This window comes from Mangifera indica, chromosome 4 (assembly GCF_011075055.1).
Source record: "Mangifera indica cultivar Alphonso chromosome 4, CATAS_Mindica_2.1, whole genome shotgun sequence".
Lineage (NCBI taxonomy): Eukaryota > Viridiplantae > Streptophyta > Magnoliopsida > Sapindales > Anacardiaceae > Mangifera > Mangifera indica.
Window position 1 is genome coordinate 17,184,746 of NC_058140.1, and position 10,896 is coordinate 17,195,641.

At 35.3% G+C, this 10,896-nt stretch overlaps 2 protein-coding genes across 2 annotated transcripts; one reads left to right on the forward strand and one right to left on the reverse strand.

Annotated features, from left to right (window-relative positions):
* Positions 1–6,173: 6,173 nt before the first annotated feature.
* On the reverse strand, positions 6,174–7,809 carry LOC123214608 (metalloendoproteinase 5-MMP-like). Its single transcript, XM_044634488.1, has one exon. The coding sequence runs from the start codon at positions 7,467–7,469 to the stop codon at positions 6,351–6,353; it is 1,119 nt and encodes a 372-aa protein (XP_044490423.1). The 5' UTR covers positions 7,470–7,809; the 3' UTR covers positions 6,174–6,350.
* A 1,319-nt stretch (positions 7,810–9,128) lies between these two features.
* Positions 9,129–10,690, forward strand: LOC123214609 (non-functional NADPH-dependent codeinone reductase 2-like). The gene is made up of 4 exons (XM_044634489.1): positions 9,129–9,690; positions 9,770–10,013; positions 10,103–10,282; positions 10,361–10,690. The coding sequence occupies exons 1-4, from the start codon at positions 9,371–9,373 to the stop codon at positions 10,583–10,585; spliced, it is 969 nt and encodes a 322-aa protein (XP_044490424.1). The 5' UTR covers positions 9,129–9,370; the 3' UTR covers positions 10,586–10,690.
* The last annotated feature ends 206 nt before the right edge of the window (positions 10,691–10,896 follow it).

A 10,896-nucleotide genomic window follows, 5' to 3' on the forward strand; every position in this document is an offset into this window, starting at 1 on the left:
AGAAACACAACAAACTCTCAAAGCAAAGCACAAATTTTCAGCAACTTCACGCATATGATTTCAGATGCAAAATTAAAGAAACCCATATATAGTTGTAGATGTCGATTTGCAAAGTAGTTATTAATAGATTCGTTCGATCTAGCAAACAATTAATCGGACCATGATGCTTCAATTCCCAGGAGAGTGAAGAGAAGAGAGGAGATTGACATCAAACTCTTTCGAAGAAAAGAAAACCCTTAACTCACGCGGCTTCATTGACAATGAATCATGATGGAAAATTTAGGGTTTTTTTCCTCTTGAGTGAACCCATCTTCATCTTCTAACCCTCTTTCTTCCTTCTTTTTCTTGCACTTCTCCTGATCTTGGTTGAGCCGATGGACGGTGACTTAGGTGCGGTTGGTAGATAGCTAAAGACTGATGAGTGGTGATGATGAAAGTGAGAGACTAATGATGAGAGAAAGAGGTGATAAGAAGACATGATCATTACTGCAAGGTGTGTTGTTTCGTTGAATAGAGAGAAAAAAAAAACCCAAAAATTTGCGTGCTATTTCAGAGAGAGAGAGATAGAGTTTATGGGTTTTGTCCTTCTTTCACATGGAGACAACTGTCGTCATCAAACCCATGCCACTTATTTTTTTGGATCCCTTTCTCTCCTCCTCCTAAAGCCAGAGAAACCTCTTACGCTACGTCTTCTTCCTCAACTGCATAGAAACTTTGTTTGACTGTGTGAATGTGCGTTTGTGTGTCTGTGTGAGAGAGAGAGAGAGAGAGAGAGAGAGAGTACCAGGAAGCTACTTACCAAAAAAAACAAAGTACTAGGAAGCTAACTTAGCTAAGGATCAGCTGTTTTTTAACCATTTCTTCTTGAAAAGGAAACAAAAATGGAGAATATTGACAAAAAAAAATGTCCTGCTATAAATTTTCTTTGTATAATATATATTACCACTGCTATAACTTCGAATTTAATCAATTTACCAGGCCAAAAATACACCAGTTCTTTTATGTATTATACATAAAGAAAACAGTTTTGAAGTGTGCCCTGCCCACTTTTGGTTAGAGAAGCTGATATATTTATAGAGTTTAATTTCCAACTTCATCATTACTACTGTAATTAAATTTAGAGCCGGGTAACCCTTTTTTCCGCCTGGAATTTCTCAAAAAAAAAAAAAGGTCAAAATGTGAATACTCCGATTTATGATTCCGTTATTAACCATGTTAAAGTTATTGCAAATGCGAAATCTATTGCAAGTTTAATTTAATCGCGATTTGCACCAACTTCATGAGTTGTCAATTGACCCCAGCGAAACTGTCATGTCCTTATGTCTACTGATCAGATCATCTGCTCAAGAATGTCCAAAAACATTGCAAGAAAATAAGGCAGCTTGCTAGACAGAGTTTTCCATATAATATACATTGTGGTTGAAAACAAAAATGAAGACTAATTACTATAAATAACTAGGGTTACAATCAAATTAAGTTGAACTTTGTATTTTTGAGCTTACATTTGATTTGATAGGGTAAATGTAAGGTTAGAACTCAAACTCGACAAGTCAACTTGAGAAAAAAATTGTTAACTTGATTACAAATCAATAAATTATAGTAAACTTCATAATTTATATACTTACCTATTATTCTTTTTTTTTTAAGTTTGACATTGAGTTGTATGCACGTATTTTAAAAAATAAGGGGGACAGACAATATTTGTCATACTAAGATATAAAAGTTTTGTAAAAATATGATAAATATAAGATTTTAAAAGTGTAAGTAAAAGATTTTAAAATTTTAAAGAGTTTATTGATATTACACAACTTGCTTAAACTTGCGAGCTCACCAAACCTAGTAAAAGCTTTCTTAGACTTAACTTGAATATATATAAAAGAGTTGAGTTTAGTCCAATACAATTGGTTCAGTTTGATTACAACCATACAAAGAACAAAATAAACATGCCATCATAAAACTCTTCCTTTCAAATGTAGTGTCAATTTCTTGTTTGCCGCCCCATCCTGAGATGCTGATACTGATGATTGTATTACAAGCGTGATAACTACTATTATTGAAGGTATTGAAACCAAATGATGCTAAAACCCTCTTGCACTAATTGACATCAAAACATGATCAACTAATCACATCACATATAGGACAAGAAGGTCAAATTACACTACCATTTCTACATTCTTTAAAAGTAAATTATCTCAGTTGGGATTAATGTCCCAAAACCACTTTGGTATATATATATTTTCATGAAATGCAATCAAGTGTTGGGCAATAAGCTATTATCCTTTGCTCAATCAATGCATTATGCTTACAAGTAATCACATTATCATTTAAAATTAATTAACGATACTGGCGGAAAGTTTTCAAGAGGCATCATCATGACTAGATTTCTTGGATTCTTTCCAAGGTCTGCGCTAGTCAAGATAACATTATTATCAAATTTTGTCCATGTTGGTAGCTGGTGAGTTGTATAATGTTCACTTTGTTAGTGTAAGAGGTTGCTTCCATTAAAAACATAACTCTTGCTAATTATTCAACTTATGGGGAGGTTTTATTGCTCCTTTCTCAAACTAAAACAACTTTGAACCTTAAGGAAGATAAAGGAACTGGATGAACCGTCCAAAGGGACTTGACTTATCAGAACTAAACCATAGCGGCTTAAAGCTAAGCCTATCAGGCTACCACGAAATTTCAGATATAGAAAAACTATTGTTGATGTCGCACACAAGTTTAGAAATTTAAATAGCCAGCTTGAAAAGGCCTTCCATTTTCACCATCGGCATGTTACCAATTTGGATGAATGCATTTGTTGTGTTTTGTGCAAGGAAGAAACAAAGTCAACTATTACTTAGGCTATAAATACGGCCATCGTTTATGGCATGCTAAAATGCATATAAAGGTAATTAAATCCTATCCAACTTTATGTTTGACCTTAATAAAGTTACCACTTTGTGTGGACTTGTGTTTCCCGTTTTCTATCAAGTCATCCCTTTCTAGATTAGGCTCCCCAATAAGTTAAAGAAGCTTTACTGATGGGGCCGGGGAAAAATTGCAAGGCACATAATTGCGCCTCTCTGCAAGGGGTGATAATTATGTCATTTTCATTAAAAGGGAAAAAGAGAAAAGAAGAAGAAGTTGAAAAGAAATTAAAGCAGCAACAAAACAAACAGTCATTTACCTCATAGGATAGTTTGATTAGTAAAATAGGAATGTTCAAATATAAGAAAATGTAAATTTAAGTTTATTTTAATGATATTTTAAGATCAAATATGTAACTTATTTGACTTAATGGGCGTGGGTTTATCACTAAAAAAAAAAAAGTAGGTAGACTCTTTTAAGTTAATCGAAGAAAATTTAGTTATAATCACCTTAACTTAAGCAAATTATAGGAAAAAAGGTAAGGTGATGAAATCAAGTCATCAATTTCAACTTTTGGACATATCTCTTTTGATTGAAAATATCTAAATTTATAATAAACTTAAAACCTATTCACCCGTGAAAAACCATACAATCCTAAAAATATAATTAGTTCAACAAAAACAAAAGAATAAATGATTTAGATTTTCTGAATAAATTCCACTAATTAGTAATGAGATAATGAAAAATTTGATCTTAATATATCGTAAAAAAAAAAAAACCTACATCTATACCCTCTTATACATGAAAGATCTTTTTTTGTCACTCAAACTATCTTTTAAGAGCTGACATATAAGCCTTTCCTGATCAATAATTTCCACCACTTGCGATCAAAATTAGCCAATACAAAACAAACTACCACCTGTAACTTTCTGTCACTAACCATTAACACCTTTCAAAACTACAGCATTATTGACTGATCACCTAGCATTGATTTTTCACTATACTCGTCAGTCTAGTCACTACAACAATTCATGTGATTCTGTCTATTGCTAATCAATCTATTACAGTTTATACATTTGTCCATTATTTAGGTAAATAGTTTATTAGTGGTATTTATTTCTACAAAATGAAAACTTTAATCATTTAATGTTCTTCTTAATAAAAATAATATAATACCTGAATAAACAACCCACTCTGGTTGATGTAAATATATATCCAGTAGATGTTGACAGCCAACTCTGGACTAAGCTAAGACATCGATGGCCCTTTTATACCCCCCACTGTAATGTAAGGAATTAGATACGTAAGCATTGAGCTTGGCGAAGTTGTCGGTGGGGATCTCAATAACACGTATAATGGAAGCTTTAAATTATTGGTTAATAGAAGGTGGCATAAGACTACAGAAGGAACAAATTCATTCATGATTCATGCACAGGATTAATTGTGGAAGAAAAGGCAAAGTATAATGGGCCCTGGATAACTTATAGAGCTACAAGAAGTCCAGTCCACCAAACCCCGAAACTTTCTGGTTTTCTACCTGATTTCAGTACTGGCCTGGCCTTTTCTCTCAGGAAGACGCATTAAAAGGGAATATACTTTTTTTCAAATGAGCAAGCTGATTTCAAGAACTTGAGGGATGATTTAAAAAAAAAACGTAATAGAAAGTTTATTGGTTCTACATCCTGTTTTACCTAGAGAATGAATTTGTCAAAACCAAAGGGGGTTTAGATATCTAAAAAAATGGCCTGGAAGGCCTAAAACGAAAAAAAAAAAAGGGTATTTGTTGAAAATAACGTAATTAAGAAACACATCAATACATTTTGACTTTATGATGAAAAGGTTTTCAGTTCCCATAAGCAAAGTAAAAAGAGCAACATCAATACACTGTTTTTATAAAGTATGCGAAAGAAAAAGAGTGAAAGAGCAATTTGTCTAACACATTTAAATTGCCTTTTAATATTATAATAAGAATCCCAGCTTGCTGTCTGGGTACGCAGTGCCTCAGCAACATCCTTGCAGCTGCCCCAATTTTATACTTTGACTAGGCCAAATGATATAGTCCCACCCAAGGTTTAGTGTAAATCAAAACTCATTCTTACTCACTTTTAAAAACTCAAATATCTATCCATTAGTTAGTTTTAACTGTTACAACAGTGGTAAAATTGTCATTTAGTTAAAAATATTTAAAAAATTAAAATTTTATCATATTTTTTCTTTTAAGTTTAAAAACTAACAAATTTCTCTTACCCAAATTTGATAAATGACCATTTAACCCCTAGGGTTTTTATTTTACTTTCCTTTTTTCGCAAGCTTTTTTCAACAACAACTGACCTTCTTCCTCTACTGTGAATGATTATCGATACCAGTTGCAACTTTCTTTGCTGTGGGCGACCACCAAGACCAGTTGAAATGATCGGATTTTTATGCACAAAGCTTCTTGAGACGACGATGAATTGTGACAAAGATTGGCACAAAACATTGATCTTCGACGACCTTGGTTTTGGGAAACTCAGATTGACGATTCTCAAGGATGAAGGATGCTAAATATTGACGTTTCACGTCAATCTTTGTGACAATTTATCGTTGTTTTTTGAGAAGCTTTTATCGAAAAAATTTGATCATTTTAATTAGATTTTTGATGGCTTTTGCATTGAAAAACCACTAGGTAGAGAGAGGAGATGCCACCAAATAAGAACACTAGAAAGAATGGCCACCAAAAAGATTGAATGAAATTTTTGGGATGTAAGTATAATGTTTCAAAGTTTAAAGAAATGACTGTTCATTCTAAAATATAAAATCCCAGAAACCATACATGATAGGGATAAAAGATTAATTTTTTTAGATTAAGCTAAAACAAAAATGGTTAGTTTTTAAAATTAAAGGGAAAAAATAACTTTTTTTATTTAAATAAAATTTTTCAAATAACGATTTTACTATTGATTATAGCAACTAAAACCAATGAATGAGTGAGTATTTGAATTTTTAAAAGTTAATAAAAGTCAATTCGGGTTTACATTAAACCTTGTGTGGGAATAAATCATTTGATCTTTTTAATAAAATTATGTATACAAGTTAATATATAATTTAGATACATAAATAATATATTTTTATATAATTAAATAATTTTAAATTAAAGATAAAGTAATATCTAATTATATGATAATATATTTCTATGTATAAAAAATATATACTCATAATATAGTTTTAAAATTTTATTCAAAAATATTTTTGTTTTAAAGATTTATTATATCCTTCATTTTTTTTAAAAAGAATCTATATAAGAGAAATGCACCATCTAGTGCATTCATACAGGTACAATATACATTAAATAATAATAATAATAATTCATGAATAATGTGTGTCACCCTACGCGAAGCTTATTGCCGGCCCCAGTCAGAGACTCGCTTCCAAAACAAAACAAAACAAAACAAAACAAAAGCCTCAGGCTCAGGCAATCAACTTCACACACTGAACGAAACCATCAAACCAATTTAAAATCAATAAAAAATAATATCTAAAACCCCACCCGCCAATAATGCAGTGAGGCCCCACCAGGTCCCCACACTGTAGGCCCCACTACTCTCACCGGTTTCCCCCTGCTGAACTGACGTCGCAGCTGAGCCGTTGTAATTGGGATTACTTCCATATAAGGACTGGATTCCCACCACATCATCACTCGCCAATTCGACTTTTCTGGTTCCTGAAGATATCGTTGGGTACATTATTGCATTTTTATCCGACGAATGTCCCAGTCCTAAGAGGTGTCCGATTTCATGTACGGCAACTGATTCTAGATCAACCGCTGAACTCACTGTGGCTTTCGTTACATCGCCGGAGATCACCCAGTTTTCGTCTTCGTCCAAGTGGAACCGTCCACTAGGCGGGGAGAAGGCGTGTGCCAACGTTCCCAGAACTCCGTCAAACGGCTCTCCGTCGCCGTGATCACCGGAGAAGAACCCGATCCTGATATCGGCGCCTGTGTAATCATCGCTTTGAGTGAATGTCATCGGGATCACTTGTGACCACTTCTCAAAGGCGTTTGCGAAAATTTGCTTCGCTTCATCAGTCAATTGGTTCTGTGGTAGAAACGCGTATGTCAAATCTCGCCGGTTTGACGGCCAAAGAGGCCTGCCGGGAAAGTAACTATAATGGCCAACTGTGTGGAGGTGACTGGTGTTATACGACACTGGTTTGCCAGAGTTCATAGTCGTTGAGCCGTTGACCACGTCGGGATTGCCACATCTGGGCCGTAGGATTTGTTGAACAGTTTGACTATCGAGTTGACCGGTGGTTTCAAGATTGAAGTTTCTCTGGTAGGTCTTAATGGCCGATTCCAGAGAATCATCAAAATCGTCAGTGATGTTTGGGGGCAACTCTGGAATGTAACCGAAGTAGTGAAAGTACTGCTTGATCTTGTTTAAGCCGTTGATCTTGTCACCGGGACGACAGCCGGTGAAGTTCTTGAACACATCCCATGGGGCTTTTTTGGTGGCGTTCGGGAGTAACCATGAGGGGATTGACGATATGTTTGGTAAGAAATGAGCTGAAATTGGAGCCGGTGAAAGCGAAATAACTATAACCACCGACACTAAAAGATGATGATACCTCATCTTCATTTTTGAAGGGGAAGAGAAAGGGGCTTTAAGACAAAACAGCAAAAGAATTTCAACAAAAATGTATTTTCTCGAGAAAGTGAGAGATGGGATTTCTTGAGAAAATGGTTGCAAAGAAGATATATGGCTCAAGGCCGGCTCCGAATTATTGCAGCGTGGTCTTCATCTAGAGATCTACTGAAAAACGTGTTGACAAATGACGAGTCTTGTTTGACATCTTCCGCGTTGGCTAACAACATGAACACCAACAACCGCGGCGTCACAGAGGAAATTTTACATGTCGCTGGTGAAAACGAAAATAATAACAGTCTAGTTTGACTAAGAAAAAGGATTTTTTAACGTCAAACGGTGAGGAGCGATAGGATGGAGATGGGTCAAAAGCCGGGGGTTGAGCGGCTTCTATCACTCGCTGCGTGAGCAGAATTGGACATATCTGAATAATAATTTGAGCGATAAAAAACATATATATAAATCTATAATTTATCATATCTAATATAATTAATTTAACCTCGTGAAAATGATGATTCAATTGGAATAAAACTCCTTGAACGGAAGTGGAACTTTCCTGGAAGTGCACATGGAATATGTATATGCTTTTTAATTGGGGAAACGAAGAAGGAACGACGAAACCGAAAAGGCTTCAGAATTGGATGCCCAGAGTTAATTACGTTTCTGGAATAAATCACACTGACTATACATTTTTCATGCTTAAGAAAATCATCCTCAAATATATTTAGGGAATCTACTTGGTAGAATATTTGTATAACGAATTGGCCATTGATTTTCTTGCGTTCAAGAATCTTCACAAGTTAAGGCCACTTGGAAGAAGCATAATGTTTTGACAAAATGATTATGCATTTTTTACTCTACAATTGCTTGTGAAAGTGTTGGGGCAAAGTCATCTCCTCTGTCAAGGATGTTCTCATTTGAATTTTCAAAGATTTTGAAAGATGAAGGTTAACAAGGACGATAAACTTGTTATTCTAAATATATAAACTCATGTCAATATAAAGACAATCTGATAACAAATCTCTCTTGGAAAAAATCTTGTATCTGCTGATTCCAGAAGATCAGCAGAATCAATTCATGGGGTCAAAGGACGGATCGTTTGGGACCTCATGGGCTGATCAACGGAACTACAACGAAAATCCAACGGCAAACTACCCTTCAGCTTCTGTCACGGCCAAGAAGGACGGCGACTGGCAGCGACGGAAAGCCCGTATATTCAAAGAAGGTAGAAGAAGGTCTTGACAAGACTAAAGTGGCTGCAGTTACCGGCATGAAGAAAGCTAAGCTAGAAGCCTCCTTGAGTTTTAGTTGGATCAAGCACAAGTGTAGCAGGAATTAATTATTTAATTCACAAACAAAGCTAAAGATTTGTAGTTTAATGCAGCTTCTTCCATCATGATTCTTTCTTCTCTTATCTGTTTCTTTTTATATGTTTTTTGTTCTACTTCTATTTTTTCCTGTGAGTACATAATTTTATCTTCATCATCGGTTTAATATAATATAAGAATTTTGTCTGCTCTGTTCATTAATTTTATGAGTTGGCAGTAGGCATGCATGAATCTTTGCGGATTGTATGCATTGCCCTCATAAAAGAAGAACAATTTTACATGAATAAATGTGACAGGAGTTTCTAAGAGTGATTTCTCCTAAATTAAGCAATAAAAACTTGTTACTTAATCCTAGGCAACATTCTCTCTATATTAGTGGATGAGCGTCAATTCTAACAAACTAACGAATGACAAAGTTAGTAACTTGATTATTCATTTATTATTCACTGGATCAGTTTCTTCATCTCCTAGTTTATTCATCAGATTGCCCATTAATCCATAAACACTTACTTGTAACTCTAGCATTTCGGGGAAATTAAACCTGCTAGAGTTTCTGCTGCCATAACAATGGATTCAATCAGTATTCCAGAAGTCACTCTAAATTCTGGCGACCTGAAAATGCCGATGCTGGGTTTGGGCACAGCAGCTGACCCGTTTTCAGGATCAGAAAGTACTAAACTGGCAATTCTTGAAGCCATAAAACTTGGTTATAGACACTTTGATACGGCTTCTCTGTATCAAACAGAGCAGCCACTTGGTGATGCAATAGCCGAGGCACTCTCTCTTGGCATAATTAATTCTCGAGATGAGCTGTTTATTTCATCCAAGCTATGGTGTAGCGATGCTCATCATGATCTTGTTGTTCCCGCGCTTCAGAAGAGTTTGCTGTAAGCATTTTCTCTAATTTTGATATGACCCGCATGGAATTTGGTTCATCTTCTTATCCTGTTTATTGTTATTGTGCAGTAATCTTCAGTTGGAGTACCTTGATCTGTATGTGATACATTGGCCTGTGAGTTCAAAACCAGGAAGCTATGAGTTCCCCATAAAGAAGGAAGACTTTATGCCCATGGATTTCAAATCTGTATGGGAAGCCATGGAAGAATGCCACAACCTTGGCCTTACAAAGTCCATTGGAGTCAGCAATTTCTCATGTGAAAAGCTCAATGAAATCCTTGCCACAGCAAAGATCCCTCCGGCTGTAAACCAAGTGAGTTTTCAAACCAATCTCGATCATTTTCTAGTGAAACCTTGTGATTTCTCAATTAAATATAATGAGGTTTATTGCAATCTGAAAAGGTGGAGATGAACCCACTTTGGCAACAAAACAAGTTGAGAGAATTCTGCAAGGAGCATGGAGTTCTCGTGACAGCTTATGCAGCTCTAGGAGCCAGAGGAACAATTTGGGGCAGCAACAGAGTTATGGAATGTGAAGTGCTGAAAGCAATAGCGGAGGCCAAAGGAAAGACAGTTGCTCAGGTACTTTTAATTTGGCATGGCTTCTCAGATAGATGAAGTCTAAAGAGTTGTGACTGATAATTCTTGGGATGACGACAGGTATGTTTACGGTGGGAATTCGAACAAGGAGTGACAGTGGTGGTAAAAAGTTTCAACAAGGACAGGATGAAAGAGAACCTTGAGATATTCAACTGGGAATTATGTGAAGAAGAGACGAAGCAAATCAGTGAAATCCCACAAAGCAGAGGATGCCTTGGAGAGGAATACATCTCTCCAAATGGACCTATCAAGACCATTGAGGAACTCTGGGATGGTGAAATTTGATTTCAGCAATTAATCATAGATATACAAGTTCTTTCTCTGTAATGATATACTGTAATTTTATCAATATGAAAGAGAGTGCAAGCGGAGACGAGAAACTTGGTTCCATGATTAATCATAGCTAGTGGTAACTAGATTTATTGAAATGACATATTATCGATATCATTATGATATTGGCAGGTTCAATAGTTTCTAGGAAGTCAAGTTTAATCTGAATACCAAATAATTTAACCTGTAATCTATCCTGAAAGTTGCTAAAGTAATTAAAAGAATACAACTATAAATGCAAACAAACTGTATAAACAGAGGTGATA

Coding starts and splice junctions, on each gene's coding strand:
- LOC123214608 (XM_044634488.1), bottom strand. CDS start 7,469: ATGAAGATGAGGTATCATCATCTTTTAGTGTCGGTGGTTATAGTTATT.
- LOC123214609 (XM_044634489.1), top strand. CDS start 9,371: ATGGATTCAATCAGTATTCCAGAAGTCACTCTAAATTCTGGCGACCTG. Junction 9,691..9,769: donor GCGCTTCAGAAGAGTTTGCT/GTAAGCATTTTC, acceptor GTTATTGTGCAG/TAATCTTCAGTTGGAGTACC. Junction 10,283..10,360: donor AAGGAAAGACAGTTGCTCAG/GTACTTTTAATT, acceptor GGATGACGACAG/GTATGTTTACGGTGGGAATT.